Source organism: Cervus elaphus, chromosome X (assembly GCF_910594005.1).
Source record: "Cervus elaphus chromosome X, mCerEla1.1, whole genome shotgun sequence".
NCBI lineage: Eukaryota > Metazoa > Chordata > Mammalia > Artiodactyla > Cervidae > Cervus > Cervus elaphus.
In genome coordinates, this window is record NC_057848.1 from 102,991,975 (window position 1) to 103,007,834 (window position 15,860).

General features: G+C 36.3%; 1 protein-coding gene across 1 annotated transcript in view; it reads left to right on the forward strand.

Moving 5' to 3' along the window:
* The first annotated feature begins 427 nt into the window (after nucleotides 1–427).
* The window catches only part of BRWD3 (bromodomain and WD repeat domain containing 3), a 136,278-nt gene continuing 120,845 nt past the window's right edge, over nucleotides 428–15,860 (forward strand). The window contains exons 1-6 of the mRNA XM_043895502.1: nucleotides 428–697; nucleotides 828–886; nucleotides 1,090–1,119; nucleotides 1,534–1,593; nucleotides 13,641–13,791; nucleotides 15,465–15,563. Coding sequence (XP_043751437.1) covers nucleotides 667–697; nucleotides 828–886; nucleotides 1,090–1,119; nucleotides 1,534–1,593; nucleotides 13,641–13,791; nucleotides 15,465–15,563 — 430 coding nt within the window. The 5' untranslated portion in view covers nucleotides 428–666. The remainder of the gene's footprint in view (nucleotides 698–827; nucleotides 887–1,089; nucleotides 1,120–1,533; nucleotides 1,594–13,640; nucleotides 13,792–15,464; nucleotides 15,564–15,860) is intronic.

Consider the following 15,860-nt stretch of genomic DNA (forward strand, 5'->3'; position numbering starts at 1 on the left):
AACCTCCTTTCGCTGGAAGAGAGGTAAAAAAATAAAGCCTCTTTGGTGCCGTGAGGAAATCTACGAAAGACGCTGAGTCAAGTTGGCTCCTCACAAGTCCCTCATCACAAAGCCAAAGGGAAAAGTCCTTAACAGGAAAAGACCTGACTGCTCTCACAGGAAGGGCAAAGGATTCAGAAGCTCGCGGAAGGGAACGTCACCACCGAGTTCTGCGGCGGCTGCCAGAGCGTCGGCCATCAGTTAGCACCTCCCCTTCCTTCTAGGAGTAGTAGCTAGGCAACCGTGGACGTCTAGGAGAGAGGAGGACTGGCGGCTGCGTTAGTGCCCCTGGCGGCGAACAACGAGCGCTGCAGTTACCTCTTACAGTTTTTACCCTCCCCTCTCTCCACCCCCTTTGCCCCCGCCCACCCCTCCGCCACTTCGGCTCCTCCCTCCTCTTCTCTCTCTTGCTCTCCTTCCTCCTCCGCCTCCTCAGCTCTAGGGCTAGAATATCTATGGGTCGAAACGTGATGCGATGAATCCGAGAAAGACCGAAACTGGGACGCGGAGTGCGGCGGAAGCGGCGGGACTCCTGGGCATGGGGGCTTCACCACAATAGAGACAGCGCCCCCACTCTCCCCCGCCAGCCCCTCTGGAGCGAAGCCCCCAAACACCCTCAGGAAAAGGATGGCGGCGGCACCTACCCAGATCGAAGCCGGTGGGTGGCTGTGTCCGGGGGTTAAGAGGATGGGGGCTTAGCGCGGCGGCTGTCAGTTTCTTTTGAAAAAGCTTCTATTTCTCTTTGCCTCCCTCTCAACCTCTCCCCCCGCCCCCCTCCTTTTCCTCAGAGCTGTATTACCTGATCGCTAGATTCTTGCAATCCGGACCCTGCAACAAATCCGCTCAGGTGAGAAGGGGAAGGAGATCTGGGAGTCTTGGGGAATGGTCCCAATGGGGAAATTGAGGCAGCAGAGTGTGCGGTTTCGTTGTGGTTGAGGTAAAGGCCGGCCTTGAGTAGCTCTACAGCCAGCGGCTGGGTTCGAATTGGGGAGGGAGGAATGGGTGATGGCCCGAGCTGCTCGTCGTAATCCGTGTTTCCCTTTTGCTCAGGTGCTAGTGCAGGAACTCGAGGAGCATCAGGTACGTAGCCCCGTCGAGAAGAGGTGGGTAGGGTTTGGGTGAGACTGGAGGAAGGGGAGGGCAAGTAAGGGGCGGAGGGCAAGGGCTGGGAGGGAGCCTTAGATCTGGGCACTCATAGCTGTTGCTACAGGGGTGAACCGGCTCCTTCCCTCAAAGGGGGCGGATATCTCTGGGGTCCTAACTCACCCCATTTTATGCCTGTGGGAGGTGGTTTTTCAGGATTTCCTCCTCCTCGGCCTCCCCCCCACCCCTCCCCACACACACTCGTCTAGCTCTGAGACAACAGCTATCATGCCAGAGAAATAAAGACGCCAAGGGTCGAGGACCCGGACCCAAGCTGGGTCGGGTTGATGCGGAGCAGAGGCTTGGCCTTTATCGTTGCCCCCTCCACCCTTTCTTTTTGCCGGCCCCCAGCTTATTCCGCGCCGCTTAGACTGGGAGGGGAGAGAGCACCGAAGAAGCTTCGAGGATCTGGTGAGTAAAGTTTTCATTTCAACTCAACCCAACTCTTTCTTCACTCCCTTTCCACCACCTTGTACCCCCAACCTACCCCCGACCCCTCTACCGACGCGGCTCTAGAGCTCCGTGCTGAGCCGATGAACGTCCCTTCCCCCCTCTTGGCGAGTCGGAGAAAGGGTATCTTGCCCTCCCCTTGGCCTCGTTTGTTTCCACCCGAAAACTTTGAAGAATGTGAGTTGGTTATCAGAGATGCCGTATTGTGGTTTATAAATATGTTACAAACATCAGGAAAGGCCCATTGTAGGGGGAAAAAGGAGAGAAACCCGGGGGTTATCTTGGGGCACGTACCAGGACTGACGCTGGCCAATGACAGCGTTGGTAACAGCCGGGAGTTCCGGATTAGTGGAAGAAAACTGGTTTCTGGTTGGTCCTGGCTTAAAATACGGGAACTGAGGCCAGGCTTAGCCTTTTTTGGGGAGGGGGGGGCGAGCAGTCGGGCGGCACGGCGAAGGGGCTTCCGAAGGGGAATTGACAGACCCCGGACTAGGGAAAAACGGCACAATTAAAAATAGTAGGGAGCATCGAGCTAATTACAAAACTTGCCAGGTTTAGATAATCGACTGAGGAATAATAGCATAATCATTGTGTATCTCAGATTTTAGAAAATAGCTTTAGTCATTATTAAATCGCGTTTGTGTACTTAAAATTTCACTAGATAAGAACTATATATTATGCGTTTTTTTGAGGACTAATGAAACACGACTTGGGATTTTCAAGGAGACAACAATGGTTTTTAAAATTTTAAAACAGAATGTACTTTAGTAAAGGACGAAAAGCTTTGGATTGACTGTTGTTTGTCTTATAGATATAATTCATAGTGTAAATGCACCTTCTGTTTGGCGTTGACACACACAAAAAGGTGATCCTTTTTATTTGGGGGGGGGTTTGTTACCTTATGTTATCCACTGGCACAGTCAGTTGGAAGGAAATGGAAGGAGAAAGGTATGATGTTACTAAAATCTAAATTCAGCTACTTTTCCTTCTGATAAGATCCGAATGGAGGAAAATTAAAGAAAGTTGGAGGATGTGGTAGACTCTAAATATAAATAACATAATTTAAAGTTTGCTTTCAGCAAGACAATATTTAAATTACTTTGGTGTTCATTTGATTTTTCTTTTTATTAAATTATAAGAATGAAGCCATGCTAATTACAAAAACTAAATTTTGTAGTTTTGCAAAGCACAGAAAATGGTATAATACTTGAGATGAGGATAAACTCCATCATCTGTACTATTATTAAATGGCAAAAATTCTCAGATAGATAAAAATTATTTCTGAAAAACTGCTTGTATTTCCAGTTTATTTAATTTGTAGTCACACCTTTTTGTTGGACTGAAGTCCTGCCAAAAAAGGGCAAAAACAACAATGTCTACCAATATGTTTTAACACTTCATGACTAATGTGGTTTTGAAAATAGTGCTTCATACTAAGGTGTATCGACAATTTTTTTGGTTAACATTTATTTGTCTCTAAGTCTACCATTTTAAGCAAGTAGCATTTTTTAAAAGGAAAACCCTTTTTAAAAATTAACTTGATGTGGTAAAAAGTAAATGAGCATCAAAATTATTAAAAATACAGTCTTCTAACCACACACACATATACACAGAAACACACACAGAGAAAAACAAAAAACTAAACAAAGCCCAGTTTACTAGACTTCCTTTCCTTATATTGTAAAGGCATATTTTCATGTATTTGCAATAAGTATCCACTTCATGCTTTATATTTTCTTAACACTTTTACATATACTTATCCATATTTGAATAGCTATTGTTATTTTAATGGCAAGGAAAGATTCAATTTTATTTAAGTTGCTGTGATTAGAACTCAATTGCTAGTTGAGCATTTGGGTTACTTGCAGTTTTTCACTAATATCTTTGCATAGTTAAGTAGTCATTCTGCTTTTTCTCCCTTTTTTTCCCCAGTTGTTTTCCTGGGCTATATTTCTGAAGTGGAGTTATCAGGTCAGGGGTCTCATCCATTTTATATATTATAAAATTGCTCTCCAGGAGAGTGTACTAATTTATAATCTAACCGTCTAGATACTTAGAATGAATTTTTAAAATATTTTGGTGGCTTTAATAGGTGAAAATAATCCTCTTTGTTTATTTAATTAGCTATTTTCTGTTAGTGAGGCTTTAACTTTAGCAAGTTATTTTTTAATTATTGTTAATCCATTTGTATATTCCTGTGTATACATGATTTTCACCTTTCTTTTTAATTTATTGTTTTTATAATTCCTTATACATTTTTAATTTTTATATACACAGAATTTCTCTATTAATATTATCCTTAGTTTAGATAGTGTTATCTTCTTTGATTTTTGCTTAATTTTTATGTTGTACATATAGGCTTTTATTTTTCCACACCAGGATCCAATTTTTCTAGGGATAATACATTTTGATAATATAGTTTTATTTTTCATCATATGTCTGTTCTCTACCTATAGATTTCTTTGTAAGGGGAGATGAAACAGAGCTGAATAAGAATTTGAACAGAAGGAAAAGATGTGGCTGAGAACTGAGTGTGTAGTGTTAGATGGATTGCTAGATTCATCAGTTGTTGATAAAAATGATTTCAAATCTGATGTGAGATTTTGAGTGGCTTCATTGTAGGAGAGATGGATGTTTTTCTTGGGGTATTTTTTAAAGTGCTGTTAGAACAATGGATTTAAACAGTGTGATCTTTGATTTAGCTACATATTTTTTATTGAAATTTAGGACAAAGTGTTATTAATTAGTATAACCTTATATGTTAAATTATATTGCAGAATTTCAAACTTAAATGTACTGGGATATTAAAAGGAAAGAATACAAATGCATAATAAAGAGGGAAAGGAGTATAAACAAGGATATCAAAATAGTGAATTAAAATTGCATAGTCATGTATACTACATACTTGAAACAAAAATCCTGCCTTTCTGTCCATATGAATATTTTTAATTGAATTGTAAAAAAACTATCCTGCTTAGCTTGATTTATCCAGAAGAATACTAAGGTAATATGTTGGATTTCTTCAGCACGTATTACTACTGTTACTATTACATAGTCTAAAAATCCCTCTTTTTCTTTCTTAAATCTGATTTAGTGTTTTACTTATAATTTGAAACACCAGGAAAGGTGCTTTTTTTGTTAAACCTACTTGCAGCCAAATATCAACATGTTGGGATCTAAAGTGCCTTTTAAAAATGAGTCTTGGTGAAATGTTTGTCAGTATATGTTGAACTGTAACATTTTTTATTATGACATTAGACAATTCTAAATTAATTTTCAGAGTTTTGTAGTGATACAGGGAGAGATTTGAAGTCAGGGTGATTGTTTCTGAAGTTTGATCTGAGGATTTTTCTTTATTTCTGCTTGACTTATTTACAATATAATAGAATTAGATTTGCTTCTTACTTTTTAAGGTAGATAATTTAAGTAATTACAAATGTCCTTTCATTTGTGGTGACCCTGTTGAATTGTTCACTATTTTATTACTTCCTCCTTGGAGCTTTACTGGGGATGATCATTGGGAATGACAGAGCAGTGAGGAGTGTGTGTGTGTGTGTGTGTGTGTGTGTGTGTGTGTAAATGAATAGTTTTTGTTAATACACAAATTTTACATATTGGAAAGATGACTTGGAAACATTTTTAAAGACATACCTTAAGATTTTTTAATCATTTTGTGGGTACTTTTATCATAAGACTGAACCAGAGACATAATTATCTTTAGGTGTGGTGTTTATTTTTACATTTATTCAGCATTTTTCATCTGTAGAATTGAAAGCACCAATTAGTGCTTACATTTGGAGTGGCATAGATTGTATTGCCTTTGTTTTATATGGAAAAGACTTGAAGCAGTTTTATGCTATTTAAAAAAAAAAAAGAAAACTTTATCAAGATTTTAATCTTCACTCGTATCTTTAAAAGTAATACATCTATGGTGATATATGCCATTATAAGAATTTATACCTGCATTTAATATACTTAAGTTTAAAAATGTTTTCACATTATTTCATTTGATCCTCACCAACTGCTTTTAAATACCATATTTGAATTCCAGACATACCTGTATTTTTTTCTCCTCTTACCCAGCTCTTGTTCTCTAGTTACTAGTAATAGCTTAAACTGTCTAGTAGAACTGTAGAATGATCTTTGAGTGCTAGTAGCATGGTTGTTGCATCTCTAAGTGTGGAAGCAATTTAAGCATGTGTGACTTATTAACTGTTATGTGAACACACAGCCATAGTTAGGAACAGAATGCATCGTGGGAAACCAAAAGGCATGTGCTGCTTGACCCCCTTGTAGATATAATGCTAACTGATAGGTATGGCAGACAGCAATCAATGTCTGGAAACTGGTATTCTTTGCTACTGATTTGCTTGAGCCACATCAGTTTTAGCTATTCATCTGGATTGATCCTTGGCTTTTCCCCCCACACTTGGGCTCTAGGAATACATTTTCAGTGATTAAAACCCCTTTGGAGATTTCTCATCAGTCCTGGGAGAACTAGTATCTCAGCACAAATGAGATGGTATTAAGTAAATGAAGAGAGTAAGAATTTGGATTGGGTGAATGTTTCTTATAAAATTTTGTCCCGAAAGAACCTTTGTGACATTTGACTATTAAGTTTAGTTTGTGTGTTTTTGTTAAAGTTTTACTGATGTTGGTTATTGATTGATTAATAATTTTTTTGTAGGGATTAAAATAGTAATTTAAAGTCAGTTTAATGCTTATGTCATATTTTAGAGATGCTTTTAATTTTTTCAAATAGAATTTTGTGGGTAGTAGAAAAGGCCATAATATTTAGTCATTACTTGCCGAGCCACCCTGGGCAAGTTACTTAACCTCTTAGAGGATCAATTTCTTCATTTATAAAATAAGAACCCCCACCTGTTTTGCAAGGTTGTTATGTGGATCAAATGAGTTAAATATGAAAGAATGCAAATGAGCGCAAATAAGTTGGTTACTACAATTTACTGTATTTTAAAAATAGAACACAGAGTTTGAATGACCAGCATTAAAATCTGAAGAACTATGACCCCAGAATTTATGTTTTCTTAGCTAGCTAATTATCACTACCCAATTTTCCTAGTAATTTTTCTTTTTATAAGGTAAGCGATATATATAATAGTAACATTAAAAAAAGCATTTAGAAAGTGTCAGAATTGAGCCCAAAATGAGTGTTTTTGAAGTGCATCTGTGTTAAACAAAGAATGATTATTATGTCAAAAGATATTTAGTGTTATTTGCATTTTTATGAATTACAGAAGATAATTCAGTGTAATACTGGAACAGTATTCACTGATTTTTAAGAAGTGGAAGGTATCTTTTCCCATGTCTTGCAGGGATCCTCAACCCTTCTGATTGATTTCTTCTTATCCTAATCTTATTTTCTACACATGACTGATAATTTATTTCTTGTACTTTATATTACCTTGTTGAATGTGTTTTTCTTATGCCTTTTAGTACCTACCGTGGCGCTTTATAATTAACTAATTCTTACTTGTTCAATTTTCTTAAATTTTAAAACAGTGTTTCATGGTATATACTTTTTACATATGCTAATCTGCTAGCTGGCATGGAGTTCTTTTCATTGGACCTTTCTCTCCTGAGAAACTTGTAGAATGTGGTTGGGTCCCTAGTTCTTGTCTCGATGTCATCTGACCTTAAAGTTATAGTACTTTTAGTACTTTCTTGAGGCAGTATAACCCAGAGAATACTTGAGCCCTAGGTGGATTGCTTTGCCTGTTTCATTCCTGAGGAAATCTTAAAACTAATAAAAAGAAAAAGATGCTATGAACTATGATTAATATTTTCAAAAGAAAGTGATAGGAAGTCTTAACACTGTAGCCCACCCTGTTAACCAGTGGTTATTACTACAATGGGGAGGCCTGTTTTCTTTCCTTTGCTGCCCAGTTTTTCATTTCTCCTTCAAATTCATCAAACATTAAAACTAATTTTTTAAAATTATAAAGGTAATATTGGATTATTGTAGACATTTATATTTTACTGGAATGTATCAAGCAGAAAATGAACTATTAATTTTTAATATTCTCTTTCATTCTTCTTTTTTGTACAAATATGTGCATTTTTTTACTTCAAAACCAGATGGTACTCCGGATAGTGTTTGATTTTTTTTTTAACTTAATGTTATGGAGGTGCATCTTAAACCTTGAGGAGATGTATGTACTAGGCACTGTGAAAGTGTTTTCTTTTTGCCTGGAATGCTTTCTCCTTGTCTCTCTTGTTACCTTTCACTTAGAATCCGGGTGTGAAATTAGACATGAACCCCTATCCCCAGGGTGAATGAGGTACTGTACTTTATGCCTTTAGCTTTCTGTACTAAACCTCTGGGCACTTGTAGATTTGATTTGTTTCTATCTATTAGTTTTCCCAACTTGGACTATGGATCCTCTTAGGGCAGCAATTTAATCTTTCATTATATCCCTATACTTTAAACGTCTGAATGAATGAATGCGTAAGTGAATGGTTTTGTTTTTGTTTTACAAATAATATTAAGTAGCTATCATTACTCCCTGTTTTACAGATGAGGGAGCTCAGAGTCAGAGAGGCTGAATAACTTCGCAGGTCACATAAGTAGGGGCCTGGGGATGCTGGAAAAATTCAAATCCAAGTCTTTTCCCTGTATCACACTCCCAAAAGGAGTAACAGCTAGTCAGTTTTAGAACTTGAGTAATTCAGGCTCTTAGACTTAAGAGTATCATGCTTATCTTAAAGCCTTGCTGTATTTTTCAAAATCTGTTTCGTTTTCTGTCCCTAGATATCAGAAAGTCCTATGATAAACTGCGTATGTGCTTTTTCTCTTCCCCCTCCTCCACCAGAAAAAAGAACATTTTAAATCTCAGATAAAATGTTGCATTTTACTTCTTCAGCATATGTTCTCAGTTTCATTCTTCAGTTTTCCTATGTAGTCATGATTTTAGTTATAAAACAAAATATACAATTCTGTTTTCTTCGTTTTTTAGTTACTTGTCTGATCCTATTATTTCAAAACGCTGAAGTAAAAATACTATCATGGCCATCTGAAAATTAGTATTTCAAATATAGCTCTTGGTGCAGGCCTGGCCCCCTGAGATTAGGGACCCTTTGTGTTTTATTCAGTGCCCAGCTGGATTTCTTTTAACTAATTATGACTAGTAGGATCTCTCTGGTCTTCTCAGTTGTCATAATGATTTTGAAATGTGGTAATTTCAGTTGTTAGATTTGCTCTTTAGGTCAGCCAGTCTTCCTGTTAAGAAGGTTATTTATAATCTAGGCTTCATTTAATTTCTTTCAGTTTATTCAGATTTATAGTTTTAATTTTTTGTAGTCTTTGTATTAATCACCTTCATTTTTCAGCTGCCTTAATGGGGCAGTAATAGAAATAACAGTGGGCAGAGAGACCCAGATTGCTATTCATTCATTGTGACCATTGGACATCATTTCTCTGAATCTGTTTTTCCTACTCAGATATGGAATTAAGTTAATTATATATAAGGATCCTTCCAGTTCAAAAGTTTTATAATTTAACTCCTTGGAGTTTTTTTTTTAACAAAATAATACAGAAGTTTGTATTATACTCTTGAACTGTGTTTTTAGAGAATGGTTTTCTTCTTCCAATCTGAAAGCACTTGTTCTCTTACTTGTTGGTCATTATATTCCAGAAAGAGAAATTTGGTTAAATAATTGAAATTAGAATGCTTTGAGTTTTAATAAAAAAATAGCTTTTAATAAGGCATTAATTTCATAGAATATTTTTAATACATACTTTTGATATTATATTTTATTATATATTTCATTATATTCACATGTAATTCTAATATAGAATTTTTTTAAAAACTTAGAAATGTAATTACTGAGTGTAGGTAAGAGTTCTTATGTTTAAAAAGATCACCTTTAAGAAATTCCAGCTTTAATCAAAGAACATGGGTTGAAGTAAATGTTTATACCACTTCTAAGTCCTGAAGTTTGATTTAGAAGACACTGTTATTTGCAAGAACTGTGCTGATAAAGTCTGGAAGCCTGCTAATGTTATTTAAAGGAGAAGAGCATGTTCAAACTCAAAAGTATTGTTACTGCCATTGTGTTGATAGAATTTCTCTGTGTTCCTGTAGTACTGTTTTATAATCAAATTTTTATTGATTTTAGAGTAATCAGTTTTTGAATGGGACTGCCTAGAAGTTGAGTAATTTTTCTGTTGTATAGGGTGAAAAGCAAACTTGTGAACTTTATTTAATAGTTTATAATGCAGATTTTCAAGGGGGAGAATTTGAGAGTAGATGAGCCTTGTTTTAGTTGCTTAATTAATGATTCTGTGTTTTAAAATAATTACCGAGGAAATGATAAAAAGTTTATATAATTGTTGGTGCAGATGTTAAAGAATCCACCTGCCAATGCAGGAGACACACACAAGAGGCATAGGTTCAGTCCCTGCGCTGGGAAGATCCCCTGAAGGAGGAAATGGCAACCCATTCCAGTATTCTTGCCTGGAAAATTCCATGGATCTCGCAAGCTACAGTTCACAGGGTCACAAAGAGTCAGACGGAAATGAGCGTGCACATGCACACCCATGTGCGCACGTACACACACACACACACCTGAAAATCGAACATCATTTTTTAAAAAATTTGTTTTCATTATTTATTTGGATGTACACACACATCTGTCTTAGTTGCGGCAGGCAGGATCTTTGATCTTTGTTGCTGCATGCGGGATCTTTAGTTGCAGCATTCAAACTCTTAGCTGTGGCATGTGAGAACTAGTTCTCTGACCAAAGGTCAAACCTGGAGTCTTAGCCACTGGACCATTAGGGAAGTCCCTAAACATCGTTGTTTTTATAAAATGAAGTAGCCAGGGGGCCTAAGATTTCAGTTCAAGACATAATTGTTGAAATATTCAACTTTAAGTAGTAAGGGTTTTTGAAGTAAGATTATATTTATTTTTTGTCCTTTTCTTACTGCTTGATTCTTAATAAAATTTATATAATCATAAAAAAGACATAAATCTGACAGGTTTCTATAAGAGGGTAATTCTCAAAATTCATATCAGAGAACTCCTATTTTCTGGGTATATATTACTGTATATTTCAAGTTCTAGGGTAGTTAGTTTTTTGTAACTCTTGAGATGGTAATGAAATGAGGAAAAGAAAATTGATAGAATAGAAAATACCACTGAAGACATCAACTACCATCATGTGTAAAGCCTTCTTATAACATTTTCTTGGTGGAAAATGTTAACAGAAGCCCAGTTTATACAAGACAGTTTTTTTTGGGAAAAAGGCACAAACTATTATAGATGTTAATATGCTGTATTTTAAGGCTTTTTTCTTTGTGATGTATATATTTTTGGGAGTATTAATTATATTTGTGTGTAGGCCTATTTAGGAATGCCCTCTTGTGGAGATGATGAATTACAAACTAGGGTTCTAGGATATCAGTGTCTCTGAAAAGTGAAAGTCGCTCCGTTGTGTGACCCCATGGACTATACAGTCCATGGAATTCTCCAGGCCAGAATACTGCAGTGGGTAGCCTTTCTCTTCTCCAGGGGATCTTCCCAACCCAGGGATCGAACCCAGGTCTTCTGCATTGCAATAAATTCTTTTTTTTTTTTTTTAATTTATTTATTTTTTCAGTGGGCTTTATCATACATTGACATGAATCAGCAATAGATTTACACGTATTCCCCATCCCGATCCCCCCTCCCACCTCCCTCTCCACCCGATTCCTCTGGGTCTTCCCAGTGCACCAGGCCCGAGCACTTGTCTCATGCATCCCACCTGGGCTGGTGATCTGTTTCACCATAGATAATATACATGCTGTTCTTTCGAAACATCCCACCCTCATCTTCTCCCACAGAGTTCAAAAGTCTGTTCTGTACATCTGTGTCTCTTTTTCTGTTTTGCATATAGGGTTGTCGTTACCATCTTTCTAAATTCCATATATATGTGTTAGTATGCTGTAATGTTCTTTATCTTTCTGGCTTACTTCACTCTGTATAATGGGCTCCAGTTTCATCCATCTCATTAGAACTGGTTCAAATGAATTCTTTTTAACGGCTGAGTAATATTCCATGGTGTATATGTACCACAGCTTCCTTATCCATTCATCTGCTGATGGGCATCTAGGTTGCTTCCATGTCCTGGCTATGATAAACAGTGCTGCGATGAACATTGGGGTGCACGTGTCTCTTTCAGATCTGGTTTCCTCAGTGTGTATGCCCAGAAGTGGGATTGCTGGGTCATATGGCAGTTCTATTTCCAGTTTTTTAAGAAATCTCCACACTGTTCTGCATAGCGGCTGTACTAGTTTGCATTCCCACCAACAGTGTAAGAGGGTTCCCTTTTCTCCACACCCTCTCCAGCGCAATAGATTCTTTAAGGGAAGCCCATCAGTGTCTCTAGGTAACAAAAAAAAAAGGGGGGGCTTTTAAATTGAATCATCACCTGCTTTGACTTTAATATTACTTGTATTATTTTAGTTCTATGTAGTTAATTGCTTAGAAACAAACTAGATTTGTATGAAGTAACTGAAAGAATTGGCTTGATCCTTTGTCCCAATCCAGATGCAAATGAAAAGTAATCAGATTAAGTTGCCATTCTTCCAGACCATCATGACAGTTGCGCAGGCCCCAGTGATTTGGGTAGATCAAAATTGGTTTGTGGGGGCTTCTCCGATGGTCCAGTGGTTAATACTTCCACAGCAGGAGGCATGGGTTCTATCCCAGGTCTGGAACTAAGATCCCACATGTCATGTCCTGTGGCAAAAAAAAAAAAAAAGGTTTTCGAGGGGGCTTGTAAAAGATAATTGGCAATAAATAATTTTAAAAAGTCATAGTAGATCACTTATTCCCAGATCCTACATACATGTTGGATTGTAGTTCTTCAACCTGTGTTTCCTAAGAAAACAATCTGATAGGAGAAATATTTTTCCTCTGTGAATTCTTCTGATTTTGCTTGTAGGTAGACTTTGGATTTTTATTTATTCATTGATTCAGTGAACCAGTATTTATCAAGAACACACATAATCTCTTCTGCTGGTGATCATTAAGGATGATTTACAAAATTATCTTTTGTACTATATTGTTCTTGATTTGGTGGTAATATATTGATGTGTGTTCTATGTGATGGCAGGTATATATACACACACACACATATGTGTTTCTCTCTCTCTATAGCACTTAGAAAAATTGGCATTGTAACTTTATAACTAGATAGATTTTAGGACCTTTTGTCAAGATGAGAATGTAGGTGTTCTTTTTATCTAAGGATTTTTAATATTCTAGTTTACCCTGTTTACTGTTTTAATAATTAGGTATTTGTGAAACACATCCGTAACTTTAACACTAGCTTAGATAAAAAATGGAAACCACTTTTGTTGTTTTATTGTCTCATTCCTGTCTGCATTTGTTAACCATCTTCAAAAATTGTGTTTTACAAATGAGTTGTTGCATTGAATTTTAAGTACATAGGTTAGTTGTTTAGAACATGGTATATAAAATTATCATTAATTTTATACTCTTTTGAAAACCAATTAGCTTTTTTAGGGAAAGAGTGCTGCTTTAATTAAGCAAATATGTACTGTTAATCCTAAAGGGGCTTAAGTGGGAGTTTTATGGAAGTAATACCTTTGTTTGCATTCTTATCATTTATATAGAATCTAGATTCTCTGATTCTTGATCAGTTTGTCCCTGCTGATCAAGTACTAGTAGAATTTAGCCATCATCTTTGTACTTCTTTGCTGTTTTGTAACACTTACTTGTATAAGATGAACAGCTAAGCAAATGATTTAATCAAAACATGTAAAAGTAAGTTAAACTGCCTTGTCATTTACAGGTTAATATTTGTTTAAATGGTGCTTAATTCTTTGTAGCTGTTTCCTAAATTTGGTTGAAGTATTAAATATTTAAAATGTTGTTTTCCTTGTTGTGTACTTTAAAATTGTACTTTGTTCCATATTGGAGCAGTTTGGTAATGTTTTTAAACCAAATTTGTTTTCCTGTATTTCATTTATGCTTTTTAGGTGGCAGCCAATGCACACATTCCTCCAGACTACCTCCTTAAAATTTGTGAGCGGATTGGTCCCTTACTAGATAAGGAGATCCCTCAGAGTGTTCCTGGGGTACAGACATTACTCGGTGTTGGTCGGCAGTCTCTGTTAAGGGATGCCAAAGGTAAGATTTTTACAGTTTTTAGAGAAAGGAATATTTTTATGTGAATGAAATGTTCCCAGGCTTTTCTAAATACTAATTTTCTTCTAGTGTTTCTTATCTTGCCAATCTTGCTTTTATTTTCCTAGTATACAAGTAAATTTCTAGAGGCCTAAATGGTGCCCTTTTCTGTAAAACAGTGAATACTGTAGAGGTAAAGGATATAAAATCTCTTTGTAACCCTGTGGAATAGAGATCTCAAAAGATCACTGCTCTGATTAGTACAGTATAAATGTGTAAAATATTCTTTCATTACATTTTGATGTTCTTAATCTTTGAGTCTTGATATTCTAATCACAAGGGGTATTTCATAACAGGTAAATTAGAATTATGATTTGTCAAGATGTTTATATTTAAAGATATTTAAACAAAGGTATCAATCCATCATTTTTCAGTAACAGTTACTCTACTCCACTGTTTTCAGTCTTTTACAGATTTTCCCCAAAGTTGTTTTTTAATTTATTAATTGATTTATGGCTGCACTGGGTCTTTGTTGCTGTGTGCAGGCTTTCTCTAGTTGCAGTGAACAGGGGCTCCTCTCTAGTTGTGGTGCTTGGGTTTCTTATTACCGTGGCTTCTCTTGTTGCGGAGCACAGGCTCTAGGCTCTAGGACTTCAGTAGCTGTGGCACACGAGCTCAGTAGTTGTGGTACACAGGCTTAGTTGCCCTATGGCTTGTGGAATCTTCCTGGACCAGGGATCGAATCTGCATCCCCTGCATTGGCAGATGGATTCGTAACCACTGGACTACCAGGGAAGTCCTCCCCAAAGTTTTACATGGAACCCCAGTATGTAAATTATATAGATAGAATTTTCTGAACATAAAAATGTGTAATTAGGTGTTAAGGATGCCTTAGTGAATTAAATACTTCAGGTCTATCTAGAAACCAATTTATTTCTGTTTTGCTTTTTTAGCATAATGTTTTTAAAAATCCTAATTCACAAAGATAAATAAATGGTTGCATAAATGATACCAGTTTTTTTATTATCTCTTTTATAATTTAAGGAAATTCTTCGATTCAGTTAGCTTGACATCTTTTGGGAGATTGGTAGAATACTTTTGTTTCAAAGTTGAATTATTAGGAATATTTCATATTTGCTTGAATTTTGACATAAACATTAAAGACAAAAAACACAACTATTTTTACTCAGTTTTCATCTGATACATAGTGTTGTTACCTGTTACAGTACTGGCAGTCACTCCATAACATGAGCATACACAAAGTATAAATTTCTGAATTTTACTTGGCATACTTGTGCTATATTCATTTCCTTGCTTATACAGTTTTATATGAGTAGACATGTGTAAGCCTAAAGATCCAGAAGGGGACCAATATAAACTTAAAACCGTATTAATCCATGACATATTTACATAAGATTCAAATATATGTATAATAAGAGCTTTGATTCTAGGTCAGCACAGAAAGTAAAATATCCTGATGATAATATGAAGGCATTGGTGTTTACCTGCCATAATATAGATTATAGCATGTTTAAACATATATGTTATTTTTTTATTGTGGTTTTAATAGTTATAAATGTATTTCAACAAATGAAATTTAAAATAGACATTTGCCTCTGAGGTGCAGTTTAAAAAATATTCTATGCCTTGACTAACTTTTGAATCTTTTTGTGTAGACTGTAAGAGTACACTATGGAATGGCTCTGCTTTTGCAGCTCTACATAGAGGCAGACCTCCAGAACTACCTGTAAATTATGTGAAACCTCCAAATGTGGGTGAGTAATGTCCATGTGAGTTATAAACACATTCTTGATTTGTTCCTTCCTGAACTCATTATAAACCCAAAAATAGGTATCAGAATTAAAATTGAAATGTAAATGAACTGCTTACGTTTTGAGGTGTTTCATGGTTGGTCCAGAATTTTTTTAAAGCATTTTTCTTAAAGCAAATATAATCATAGTTTTGTAAAAGGTGATTTTTTTTTAATTCATTTTCTTTCTTCCCCTCCCCTCTCTCCCTCCTCCTCCCTCCCCTGCTTCCCTCCTTTTCCTTTCCTCTTCCATCCTCTTCCC